The sequence below is a fragment of the Oreochromis niloticus genome, linkage group LG14 (assembly GCF_001858045.2).
Source record: "Oreochromis niloticus isolate F11D_XX linkage group LG14, O_niloticus_UMD_NMBU, whole genome shotgun sequence".
Taxonomy (NCBI): domain Eukaryota; kingdom Metazoa; phylum Chordata; class Actinopteri; order Cichliformes; family Cichlidae; genus Oreochromis; species Oreochromis niloticus.
Genome location: NC_031979.2, coordinates 31,807,247 through 31,820,503, shown reverse-complemented (window position 1 = coordinate 31,820,503; position 13,257 = coordinate 31,807,247). Strand labels below are relative to the sequence as shown.

The following is a 13,257-nucleotide window of genomic DNA, read 5'->3' as shown; positions in this document are numbered from 1 at the left end:
CAAACACACACGCACATGCGCACACGCACACACACCATTTTAATTATACTAAAATTATTTCAATAAATGAAATCATAAATTTAAAAATTATTACTGTCACCATGAGGAACTTACCACTTGTGCCTTCCGACAGCTCCACAACATACTTAGTGATTTCTGAGCCACCATCATCTTTAGGGGGTTCTAAATTTTAACACAAGCACATAATTAAAATAATTATTTTTCTATATAAAACATTATGTCCCCAAAATGTTCGACTACTTATCCACTTGAAATATATTAATTCATTTTAAAAGTGTGCTATGAAACTACGAAATTTGATTTGTGATTTCGGGTTTAGAATAATCACAGATAAAGCATGATTGGCCAAGGATGTTGCCTTGTTTTTTTTTCTGAAACTCATTTTGATGCACAGAAACATTTGAAAATATCTTCACAACTGCAGACATGTTTTTTTAATGGCATTTTGAAATCTGGAAGCACAGACACGTACAGCGGTGATGGATGTGTTTGTCCAGTGAGGTGTGTGTATGAAGGATTCATGCTTATGTCTGAAGAGAAGAGAATTGTCAATCATCTATAGTACAGACAGCTTGGGATGTCATCCGTCACATAAGTCCAGGCAGAGCTCAGTCAGAAAAATGAACTTGCAAACTGGACTTGCCAGGCTGTCAACTACATGAAGAGTGAAAGGTTTTAATAAGTCAAAAGGGCAACTAGTAGAAAACTTACCCCAGGCCATTTTGAAGCTGTTGGGCAAGACTCTTCCTCTGATGACAGGCTTGAAGGGACAGCCAGGTATATCTGGTTTTGTGATGAACTCAACCACCTGGCTAGGGTTGCTCTTGCCCTCTGAGTTGTATGCTGCCACCTGGAGGAGGTGCAGAAATGCACAAATAAATAAATAATAAACTCCTATCAGGAAATTAATTATTTTTTCCCCCTAGGTAGTAAATGAGACCAAGTGTATAAAGATCATTATTTTCCCCTGATAATAACCACCAACCAGATCCATGAGACAAAGTAAACAGTATGCCTGCAACTAAAATGGCCTCAGGCAAATAGCACATTATGAAAGAGTGAAAGAGACTTTGCAGATCTTGTTGTGTCTAAACAGGTTTTATTTTTGTCAATTCAAGAGTCAATCATGAAATGAGACAATAAGCTTTATTGGGATTTGCATTTCTGTGTCGCTTCTGCTATAATATCGAAATCTCTGTGAGCACGCTGGGCAGCGTTCATCCACGTATTGTACCAAACAAACCTGCACAGCGCATAGCCTGCCTTCGCAATGTGCATCTGGAAAATTGGAAATGAGGATTTCTTGAGATGACTAATAAATATTTCTATCATTTAGCCATATGGCGGTTTGTTTACGTGATACTTTTCTGACAGTTTCATGTTTAGCAATGCTGTGGTGTGGATTCGTATGGCCATGTGAGTAAAGCTTATAAATTCCATTACCAGTCTATAAATTAATTGGATTTCTTGCTCTTGAAACACAGGGCAGAAAAATAGCACCTGTTACTGTCAGTTGCTGCAGGAAAAGAACAGTTATTATGAGAGGGGAGACACACTGAACACCTGTGATCTAGTGCAACTGCAGATTAGGAGTACAGCTACTTAGCTAAACTGAATATGACACACTTTTTAAATACAGTCGTATGGAGGAACTTGTGTAATAAACTTTTTTTTTTTAAAAAAAAGGAAATACCACAAAAGCAGTTCACCTGAATTAAAAGAACGTCTTCTATATTTGCTGTCAATCAGTATTGCTGTCTGTAGCACCAAAGCCAGAAACCCACCACTTCCTTCTGAGGACAACCACTGTAGTAGAAACAACCACAAAGGTGGTTTGGGGAAATTGGGCAGGTGTTTATATGTCTGAACGTCTGAGATGTCTGCGGTGAAGGAATTGCTGGGCAAAAATGATATTTTTAAAGATGGATTCAATCTAAGAACTCACTGGCGTCACAGCTGAGGTGATGCCATCTCTGAGGAATGTTTAGTTTAACAGGGCACAGTAAACTTCTTAAAAGTGGGCTCTATATCTGTCAGGCCTACTCAAACAGGGCTAAACAGCATTTTTGTATAGAACATTTACAAATTGCTGTAATCAATACTCAAAGAAAAATGTTTACAGGATATGGAACTGTGTTTTAGACAAAACTCATTTAAGACGTCTAACACGTTACAAATATTTAGAAAAGCTAATCTTACAGATTTATTGAACACACACTATTTTATATACAGATATGGATCATACATCTCAAGCAGAGGCCACATCTTCAGTTTACTTTCAACCAGTTATTATTCTTTGCCCATTTTCTGAGCTCAAAATTCTTTAGTAAACATTCAAAAATTAAATAGGAGACTAATAATGTAGGGGAGACTGGGAAAGACTGGGAATGTGGGAGTGTGTGAAAGAGAAAAATATAACGGGAAGAAGGCACGGGCAACTATTTGTCCAAAGGCTCTAACATTACTGCCGGCCAAAAAAAACTTGTGTGGCTCAAACACTTTGCTCAACTAGCTTCTCATTGGCTCTTCCTGTTGATGTTGTCAGCTGCCCACCGCTTTGCTAGCAGAATCTTGCAAAACAGATGACTCACAGGGTCAACATTGAACTCAGCAACTTCCCCGCCTAAAAGCTGCTCCTCTCCATACACACTCAACAACATTGTTTTCAAAATCATTGGGACACTCAATAGTAATAATAATAATAATAATAATAATAATAACAATAATAAGCAAATAATTCCCAAGCCAACATATCAAATATTGAAGCTTTTTAAAAAAAAAATAAAAAAAATAAATAAATATATGTTCATTCAGAATTTGTTAACCGCAACATTTTTCCAAAAACATTGGACAGGAATGCTTCACTGCATCCCTGACTATAAATTTCAAAAGTTCTACATTCATGATCTGCAGTCATTTAATATTTTTATTTAAAATATATGATTTCATTTATTTCAAATTAAAGTACAACCAAAAGGACCAAAGTAAGTCTTTGGGTTCCCTTACCCTAAACCTGTACTTGGTGCTCCTGTGGAGATTCCTAACGGTGAAGGAGAGTTCCTCACCATCATAGTGTTTTTGGAAGCCATATGCCTGAGACAAAGACAAATGACAAAGGGAGGATGAAAACAACCAGGTGAGCGATGGCTTTCAAGACAACCACTGTACCACAAGAAGCAAAGTGGTCTGCAGGAGCAATAGCTGCAGGGGATAAGGAAGCTTTCGTCTGGTTCGCGTCACCTACTACGTTTTGAGGGGCAGGCAAAAGCAACAAAGCTACAAATATGTCAAATTTTTAACCCAGCCAAAATAAAATTAAAATGAAAATAAAAATCAATTGGCTTCTGTGTTACCTGTCTTACCAAGCCCTCTTGCTCCAATTTTTCTTTAAACCTTTAACCAGTAGCTGTGACTCTTGAGATTAAGGATTAAGGATGGACTTACCATTAATTTTAAAAGGCACAAGAAACTACCTTCAATGGAGACTACCTACTCTCGAGCACTTAACACTGCTGAAATTTTCTTGTATCCTTTCCTACATCTGTGGATTGAGTCAACCCTTTCTTGCAAGTCTATGGGCATGTTTTTTTGACCTCATTGCTTAGTTTTCAACTCTGACATCATCAACTGTGCGACCTAAATACAGACTGTTGCATCTGTTGAATATTAATTTACTTCAATTAGGCACAAAACAAATCCTAGGAACGCCAACAGAAGTAGGACACAATGGACAAAGAATTAAGGTAAGTCTAAGCACAGCAAAATGTGGAAAATGTACATATTTTATACTCTTTCAAAAACTCAAGATGGCAACACAACTGGAAACACAGCAGTCTAAGAGATGCCTGTGTGCATTAACAGGAGGCACTTCACGTGGATGGGAAAAACATAATATTTTACAGAAAACAGTGACTGTAGATACTGCTGTGTCATATATGAGCTACAATCTCACATGATCAGATGATTTTAGGTTTACGCAGGAGACATACCGAGCCTTCCTCCTCCATTTCCAAAATATAACAGATGTCATCCTCCTTTGGAGAGCTAGCAGGCCTCTGCCACTTCAGACACAGCCAGGTCACCCCCGCCATCTCCAGCTCTGGAGGGAAGGGTGGCAATGGCACACTGCATGAGGTGAACAGGTCCACCACTTCACTGAACTCGCTGGGGAGGGCAGAGAGAGATGGTGGATGGGAAAGAATGGGAGAGAGAGACAGAAGAAACACAGTGAGAGACACACAAACAGATGAAGACAGTGGATGGAAGAAACAGTAATATAATAACAGACAACAGGGAGGGTGCCATTCAGGAGATAATAGGACGTTAATGCACCTACCTTGTACCCATGTCATTTTTGGCTGCAAGGCGGAAAGAGTATTGTGAAGCCGGAGAAAGCTTGGTTACTTTGTGCTGCTTCTGAGGTCCATAGAAGCACTGCTCATAAACACCAGTCCCCTTCCCCTTTTAGAGAACAAAGTGTTGAACTTAAGAAACTGGAATACTAGTTGAAAACAAATGTCAAACCTTTGGAGATAAAAAAAAAAATTACCTCATCCCACTGGAGTATGTAGTTTTGAATTTTGGAACCATTGTCACATGGAGCCTGTAGATATAAAACAGGTTTTTAATATCTCAACTAACTAGTAGTCTGTGCAACCATTAGCATTAATCCTCACCATAGAACAGTTTGAATGAAAACACAGAAGTGGTACAACACTGATGTGGGCTCAGTAACAAATGTGAAGGGAAGGTAATTATAATTATAATTATCAGGTAATCATAGAAAGTGTGGGGATCTTAACTTTTAGTCATTATTCTGCCTCAAGGGGCAAATATATGTGTGCATCGTTTATTACTATCACCTACTATCATTCCTGAGTCAAACGAAATCATAGTTTCAATATTATCAATATAATTTTTTTTTTTTTTAATCTCATACATTCTTGCTGCTTCTTACTGTCCAGCTTTAAAACTGTGGCTTCATCAGTCAATCGATTTCTTTTACCTTCCACTGAAGTAAAAGAGAATTCTTGGTCCCACTGATCTTCTTGGGAGGATTGGGAGGATCTGGCTCACAGCTTAAAGTGGTGAAGCTCACGGCCTCTGATGGGTTTCCCTGTAAACAGTTACACATCGCCTGGACCCTGGGGAGGGGCAAACAAACAAATTTAAAAAAACAAAAAAACATGTTTATACATTATTCCTAGGAGTACTAAATCTGGATTTGAAATAAGAGGTGGTGGAGTGTTGCACCAACCTGACATGATAGTCTGTTGCTGGCCGAAGTTGTTCTAAAGTTGCACTTAGTTCTTCCCCACTGCATTAAAAGAAAATGAAAAAACACCTTTAGAGTTTGATAAGGACATAGTCTATGCTTAATTTGTCGTGACAACTGATGTTAAAACTTGTGGATGTTTCTTATACTCACCAGTACATGCTCTGGTACTTCCCATCTTTACCACTAATTGAGATGGAGACCTCATAGCAGAGAGGCTCTGAGAAGCTGGGGTCATCCTCCTTGCTGTCATTCTCACTTTCTGGCTTTGTGGGCGCACTCCAGCTCACTGTTGCTCCTCTGGCCTCGATGTCTGACACCTATCACAAGAAAGTACATTGGATGAGTATCAAGTTATTCCTTCTTCAGAATATCTGCAGACTCTTAAAATACTGTCAAATTAATAATTTCCTACAACCCTTAAAACTCAGGACCAAAACTGGTTATGGCTGGTAAACAGCCCTGCTTAGAAGTCTTAAAAACATAAGCATTTCTTATTCTTGTATTTTCCGAAACAAACATATTGCTTGGTAATGGAAAAGAGTGTGGGATCAAAATATGCAAGCTGACAGTGCATTGGGAAAAAGGTTTTCAGCTTTTGGCAGGGATGTGTTGTGCAACTCTAAGATTTTTTTCCATTCTGTTTGGAGAAGATTTAAAAATAGGTTGAGCTACTCTGCAGGGGGGGATTCATATGTGGAAGAACTCAATCAGGTCAAGTCTGTACCTCCTCCCCTCTGCCCTGGGGGCCCACCTCAGTCCTTTTCCTTCCCGCAGTTTGACTCTCTGTTGAGTAACGGACCAGTATGGCAGCAAAGAGCTGAACTTCCCCAGTATTCTGTTAACTTTATCTATCATATTTCCAACTGAGTTGTTTTCGCTACTTTTACAAGGAGCTCAGACCGTACCAACGGTGACAAATCTTATCTTATAAGGTCAAGCAAATTCTATTTGCAGTTCTACTAATTCTCACCCAGCTGCTATTGAACAGCCATTCTCGTCTTCATTTATCTACAAAGCTGCTGGACAGCTGAGAACCCAACACCATTTTAAAATAGCAATTTTAAAGGATAAAAAAAATGTATCTAGTATGAATATTTCAATCAGATAATTTTGCAACTATAACATTTAATCATGTATTTTGGTGCAAAACAAATGGCTTTCTCATGTATTAACCTAACAATGTGAGAGCCAGGGGAAAAATGTGTTTAACCCAGAGCAAATCCAAACCTTTCAGTACTTGTATAAATGCTGCGGCACATTTGGGAATAAAAATCCCCACATGGATGCTAGTCAGCAGGTCTGACTCCATTAGTAAGATGCTAAGTAAGAATTCATCGAGGTTGTTAATAGAATGTTTAATGATGCAACATAGTAGCATCATTACAGTTTCATTTTTTGTTAACTGAATCACAAAATCATGCAAACTGCATTAATTAGATTAAAAAAAAGAAAGAAGTAAACACCAACCACTGGTTTATTGATGGTGCTCAAGAGCGCTTGTAGGGCCTGCGCCTCCTTGTCAAGTACTGAGGAAAGAAGAGAAAAAAGTAAATAATGATAAATAATGTGTTTGCATTTTAATAAGCAATAAGCAGCTTCATTATTTCTTGTGTTTTTTATGCTGAATTATCAAATCACTTATGAATGCATGCCTACTTCTTGGAAAGTTTATCAATTTATTAAAATACTTTAATAATAGTCACTGTTTTTACATGCTGAACAAACAGGATGTGTCAGTACAACTAAAATCACTCTGAAAATGTCAAACTTCTTTTAAATTCATGATTACAGATCAACCTTCTGTTACTTCACTACCCTTAAGCTTTAAAGAAAACTATCAAGTGAGGAATTCAGATATTTCTAAGCTGTGAAAATAATTCTCCAACTGGATCTTGAAAAAAATATTGTAACGATTTTTTAAATGCTTCATTATTAGTAGTGGATTGTTTCTAGATTGTAGCAATCTCCATGAGGTCACAATGTGAAACTATTCTTCCTCCACATTAAAACGTAACTGATTAAATAGTATCACCTTTGCCCAGCTATTAGTTTCCCCAAATACCATGCTAAAACCCAAAACCCATGATAAGCCTCCACCCTTTAATACTCTTACCTGCTGACTCTCCAATTTTTCGCTTGCCTGTCTGCTTGTCAGGAGAGGACACTGTGTGCCTAAGTTGCCCCTGTTCTGTCTCCAGCCCTTTCCCTCCAATACCGTTATGAATGTCCACCGTTGGGGGACTGTTGCAGGATTTCTGTGGTGACGAGGGAGGGCTGTCCTTCACCTGCCCTCCTCCTTGACGCTCCTTCAGTTTCTTCTGCAGACGTTCATGTGTTTTGCTAGTTCTGTCATCTCTGTGAACCAACGACGGACGTCCATGTTGGGAGTGAGAATCTGTAGAGACTGTGGCACAAACGCATTATTCTTATAAGATGGACATGCAAATGCACATGATGATAGTGAAGTAATTCTCTTAGATTAGGCAACTAAAAGAGTAAGACTTGACTCGTGCCCTGAGTGTGTAAACAGCCCATCCAAATCAAGTGCTGAGAACAAATACAAAAGAAAAAACACAACAAGTATAACAGTATATCCAGGGACTCCTGACTCCAACTCACCCTGCTCCGGGTAAATATGAGCTGGATGGTACTGCGAGATGTACTGGGAGCTCATGTCGCCCACGCCCCCTGCCATGCCTGTATACAGGTGATGTGGAGGGGGCATCATGGCAGGGTGTGGGATGAAGGCAGGCAGGTGGGCATGGGGTGGAGGAGGAGGATGGTGGAGAGGGGAGTGCCCCCCTGGGTGGAACTCTGGTTGCTGAGGTAAAACCAGAACCCGCCGCACTCCATTCTCTTCTATGATCTAAGGGGGGAAAAAAACAATAGCATTGAAAGCAGATATCAAAGCTACTCTCAGAATGATAAGATGCCAATCAGAAACACTGGGATGGAAATAGCGCATGAATGGCTACCTGTGAAATGTATCCAGGAGGCACATAGATTGGAGGCACTGAACCATTTGGAGACATCATGGGAACCTGAGCAGGACCTACGAAGAAGGCAGGAAGGAACAAGATCAAACACCTTCCCTCAGGATGAACACTGTTATACACGGGGCTTAAGTTTAATACAAACCCAACAGCTATGGCAAACCAGAACCACATTTCTGACATGCCACACAGCAATGAATGAATGATCCAAAACTAAGCCAGAGCCACAAATTTTCATTTTTTAACTGAAGGGTCAGGGCTTTACTTACAGAAGACTGCACGCAATTAATAAAGTCAACAATGTGGCCATTTACCTTAAAACTTCTATAGAAATAATAAACACACTTTTACTTAAATCTAAGTTGACAGAAAAACTTCTCACATTCAGCTGCTTACAATTCGAATGCACAGGCAGTTTTAACTAAAGCTGCTTTGTAGACCTCTGTAGGAGGAATATCCCCATATATGATTTGTCTTTCTAAACCAGTTGCATTTTCAGTAAGTATTTTCTTAATACCTATGAGTAAAAAGGCCCAAAATGCATTTTTTAAATTCCTGGCAAATCCAAGAAAACCACTTTCCAAAAGTGCTGAGGAACAAAGTTTCCTGCTCTGTTGTGGGGGGCAGTTCAACGGCTTAGCTCAGCTCAGAGAAGAGACAGCTCAGCAAAAAGCCTTGGAGAAAGAAAGAGACCTCTCAGCCAAGTTTGCACATTCACACATTTCTCTTCTTACAGACCAAAGACAAAACCCCCCAATGCCATATGTCATGGAGGAGAGCAAAAGAGATTGCTTGATTAAGCATTTTCACTCATTTTGTCAAAAGAGTAATAAGAGGCGAAAGCTATTCTAATTCTAACATGTCTAGGACTATAGCCTGCCACACTCCCACTAACACTTAGCACCGCCCTTCTTCAGCACTAAGTCCAGCCTCCAGGTCTCAAGGAAGATTAACAGCAAGCATGAGCACAAATAGGAACAGCTGCCAGTTTGCCAGCTACCTGTTTTGGAAATTTCCACCACTATTACGTCCAAATAACAGAAGCATTGTCGTTAATACATTCGGCACCAAATTACAGTAACTGTGAGGTTGTTGCTTTAGACTGCAGTAGCATTTAGTTAAGTGTAAACAGATAAACTCTCAACACAGAATAACAGGTCCAGAGTTCACAGCTGTAATCAGCAGCTCAACACAGAGGCGGGCAATGTTTGAGAGGCAGTATAGCAACTTTGTTTTGTGAGAAAAGTAATGCTGCACCATCGAAGCTGACACAGCAGTCTTTATCTGTGTAGGTCAATCCGTGTGTGAATGTTGCACAGCTTTGGTGATTTTGCTGTTGCTATCAGGAAAGGAAATAAATGTGATCATTTCTGTGTTTGTATATTATTCTACAGGCTGTGGGAGAAATGGGAGAGGGGAGAAAAATCATGAATACATGATAAGAGAAGGTAAATGTCCATATGGGTAGACAGAGAGGTTAACTTTAATCTATAGCTGATCATGAGGCGTTTGTATCAGTTTACAAAGAAAAGTAGTACGACAGCTTAGAATTGCATCATACTCACATCCGCTTTCTGGTATTATGTGCTTTACAAGGGTTACAAAGAATTTTACCCCACTGACCCAGTGTACCGAGCCAAGACTAAATGCATCAACAGTAGCCTCCAGGAGACCCAACTACGTAAGCCCATGATTTTGCAGGGCACCTGCTCCCTGCTAATAAACTTTCTTGAATAAGACAAACAGAAGATAGGCCTTTTATACTGAAGTCAAAAGGGCAAACAGGCAGTGAGTCATTTCCCTGCCTAAGAACACAGGCTGTGCAAGGCATAAAATTTCAGGTAACATGAGGAGACTTTGTTTGAATGAAGCCAGTCACACTGGCTCAGCCATCATAGATTTTTAGATTAACAATATAATTTGAGTAGGAGTTCAAGGGATGCATTGTGAACTCTACTCACTTTTAAGAAAAATCCGTTATGCCACCCAGTACTAAGCAGCGCATCTGCCTAACAAACTGCCTAAAGCAATTCTAGTTAGTGCCTCTGATGCTGAGGAACAGGAAATCTGATTAATCTCATTAGCATGCTATACGTTGTTCACACAGAATGAAAAGCTTTGTGTCTACCAACTTGGAGTGTATGGGCTAGAAAGTACAAGGTAAGAGAGGCAGGATAGGAGACCACAATGTGAGAAGCAGAGTGGAAAATGGGGGGAGACACCCACTCTTTTTACATCAAACTGACGCACGAGTGCTGACAGAGATCAGATTATTTAGAAAAAGAAAAAAAAAAAGAAAAAAAGAGGCCACATCCCCATCCCCCTCCTCCCCTTGAGTCAACCAAAGCACTGGTTGTGCTGACGTGGCCATGGAGTGCCAGCCTTCCAGAGGAAGTTGCCACAGTAAAAAGAAAAACTCATTAAGAAAAAAAAAAAGTATCAGTATTCCTCTAGGAGTTAGAGTTTTCAAAAGGCCGCATACATGTTCACATACACAAAAATGAGCTGAGGCCACTTTGAGCACCCACCTGTTTCCTCTTGTCTTAAAATGGAGCTCAATAACAAAAACAGTTAAGCGGAACTTCACGTGCATGCTGCAAAACTACAAAACTTGGCAGACGTGGTGTTGAAATAATATATTATAAAGTTTGCTTGTATTGTAGCTAGCAAATTTTGTGTATACATGAACCCTCAATTACATTTGAAGACTACAAAGAAGCAGATAAGCTACATAGAGTCTTGTCTGGGTTAAGAGACAAGTGTAAAAATCCAGGAAAGCATTCAGAGGGAACAATAGTGAGTATTTTCATATGGGCGCTTTCAATGAGCTCTCACTGGCAACATGATGAACTGTGGGCCTATAAAGATGGAGTGGGCTTGATTATTAATTAGAGCTAATAAATTGTCTCTATCAGCAAATAAAGAGGAGAGTTAGGGTAGGCAAGGGAATGCAAGCACACTTACTGACAGTGGATAATAATTACACCCAAGCAAGGGAAAAGGAACAAGTACTGAACTGTCAATAATCCCAAAAAGTAATAATTAGAACTTAAAACCATAACCTGAATTTTTAGTGGTGACACTGTGGCAAATGGTTCCCTTTTTTTGCATGACATGGCATTTTTCTTTTAGGCGGGAAATATCTTTCATCAAATTAAGAAGGCAGTAATTTGGAACAAGCGCAACATTTTATTATCAGATTACAAAGCCTGCATGTGTACACCCATCCTAAGACACGGTGCTAATCCAAAATATGCCTGCTAGCATCCAACCATCACGAATCTATTGAGATAGAGGAGGAGGAAAAAAAAGGAGAGGGAACTCTGCAAACCAGAACTTGCATGAGGAAGCTGTAAACAATTGAACATTTTAATAAAAATAGACATTTTCTTGGGTATTTGTGAAGTTATTCTGAATATCCTAAAAATGTTAAGGCATCCGTGTGGTTCTTGCAGCCCCCACCGGTATGAATGACGTTTACAGGAAGGGAGGGAGTCAGTAACCTTCATGCTTGTGCTTATTACAGAACATCAGAGGCTTATGCTGCTGTAAGCCAGACTAAACCAGAGCAAAAGAGGGGCCATGACTACAGGGGGCACTTTTTTGTAAATAATGAATTATCTGACTGACTATGTTCAAGAAATAAAGATTCCACTTTAAAAACAGTTTCCTGACATAAAGTTATGATGTCTGATATGATTTCACAAACACAAAAACAGCTTAAGAGACATGCAACCATCTTGTTGCTATGGACATTCCACCCCTGCCTAAACAGGGGTGGGGGGTTAAGTTCACCCCCCTACAATCATATCCTCTTTACCCCTTTTCCCTTTCCCTTGGTATCAGCGCAGCAGTGGGAGAATGACTCACAAGCTCAGTCATTCTTGGAGCTACTCACTGCAGAAGCTGTGAATGAACTGTCTGCATGCACATGTTTGTGTACATGTCCTTGGAGTTAGGTGGGGGAGGTGATGAGCATAAAAAGAGTGCTAATGTGTTTGATGTTTGCAGCCCAATCCTGTAAACCATATGTGATGGCTGTGGTTTGGGAGAAGGTGTTGTGGGTGAAAAGAAGTTCAACTACAGCTGTTCACATGGGTTTTAATTTTAAATGATGCGATTATAAGAGCCCATCCAAATTTCTGTTTATTCCCAGTTAAAATAATAGGCTGACCACTGGTTGCTGGTAGCCTGTGCCACCAGCAACCGCTTCATGATGGCCTCAGCTACTCAGTCGAAGACTGAGTAATGTGGGATTTATACTTCTATGCTATAACCCCAAAAACTTAAACCATTTACCTATACTACATCCTCAAGTGTATCTACCTAGAAAATTGACTACACATTACCTGCGCCAATTACGATTGGTTCATTCATTACTATTGTTTCATTCTAAACAATTCCAGCGGCCACTTCTTCTGCCACCATTTTTTCAGGTAGACTGGAGGAGAATGCTTTAATTTGAAGAGACAAACTGCCTAAATGCAAGCACACCAGTTTAAATGTCAGCAACAGCATCAGACACTAGTGTAGATTACATCATAGACTCCATATAGATTTTCACTGAAGTATAAATTACACCTAAAGAGGTGGTGGGAAATTGAGTGGGGACAGAAAGAGTGTAATCCATATTTGAAATTCTCCTTGAATGTTTTTTTTTTCCTGCTGTTGGGGGGACAAAATGTGATGGGTTACATACATACAGTTTACTAGGGTAGCCTATCTGAAACTGAGTTTTTCTGAAGGTTAGCATGCACTAACAAGCTCAAAAAATTCAAGTTGATGATACTGCAAGTGAAGTGGATCAAATCAACTCAATCTCAAAAACTCAAATCAAAGGAAATATTTTTTGTAGAACTTCTTGAAAGTAAATTGTCATCAAAACAGTCTCAAAACGGACTACACCATAATAGACAGTGTAGACAGTTTAAGGCACAGCATATGATAGATTAACTTTCTTCAATA

At 39.5% G+C, this 13,257-nt stretch overlaps 1 protein-coding gene across 4 annotated transcripts in view; it reads right to left on the bottom strand.

The window, feature by feature from the left end:
• The window catches only part of fndc3a (fibronectin type III domain containing 3A), a 45,679-nt gene that overhangs the window by 9,545 nt on the left and 22,877 nt on the right, over positions 1-13,257 (bottom strand). For all 4 annotated transcript variants that reach the window (XM_013274383.3, XM_013274384.3, XM_025898061.1 and 1 more), the window contains 13 exons: positions 8,275-8,351; positions 7,919-8,165; positions 7,413-7,703; positions 6,767-6,825; positions 5,450-5,616; positions 5,279-5,338; positions 5,027-5,165; positions 4,571-4,624; positions 4,358-4,482; positions 4,011-4,185; positions 3,028-3,114; positions 733-871; positions 115-183 (listed from right to left, as the gene is read on the bottom strand). In XM_013274383.3, the coding sequence (XP_013129837.1) occupies positions 115-183; positions 733-871; positions 3,028-3,114; positions 4,011-4,185; positions 4,358-4,482; positions 4,571-4,624; positions 5,027-5,165; positions 5,279-5,338; positions 5,450-5,616; positions 6,767-6,825; positions 7,413-7,703; positions 7,919-8,165; positions 8,275-8,351 (1,689 nt within the window). The remainder of the gene's footprint in view (positions 1-114; positions 184-732; positions 872-3,027; positions 3,115-4,010; positions 4,186-4,357; positions 4,483-4,570; positions 4,625-5,026; positions 5,166-5,278; positions 5,339-5,449; positions 5,617-6,766; positions 6,826-7,412; positions 7,704-7,918; positions 8,166-8,274; positions 8,352-13,257) is intronic.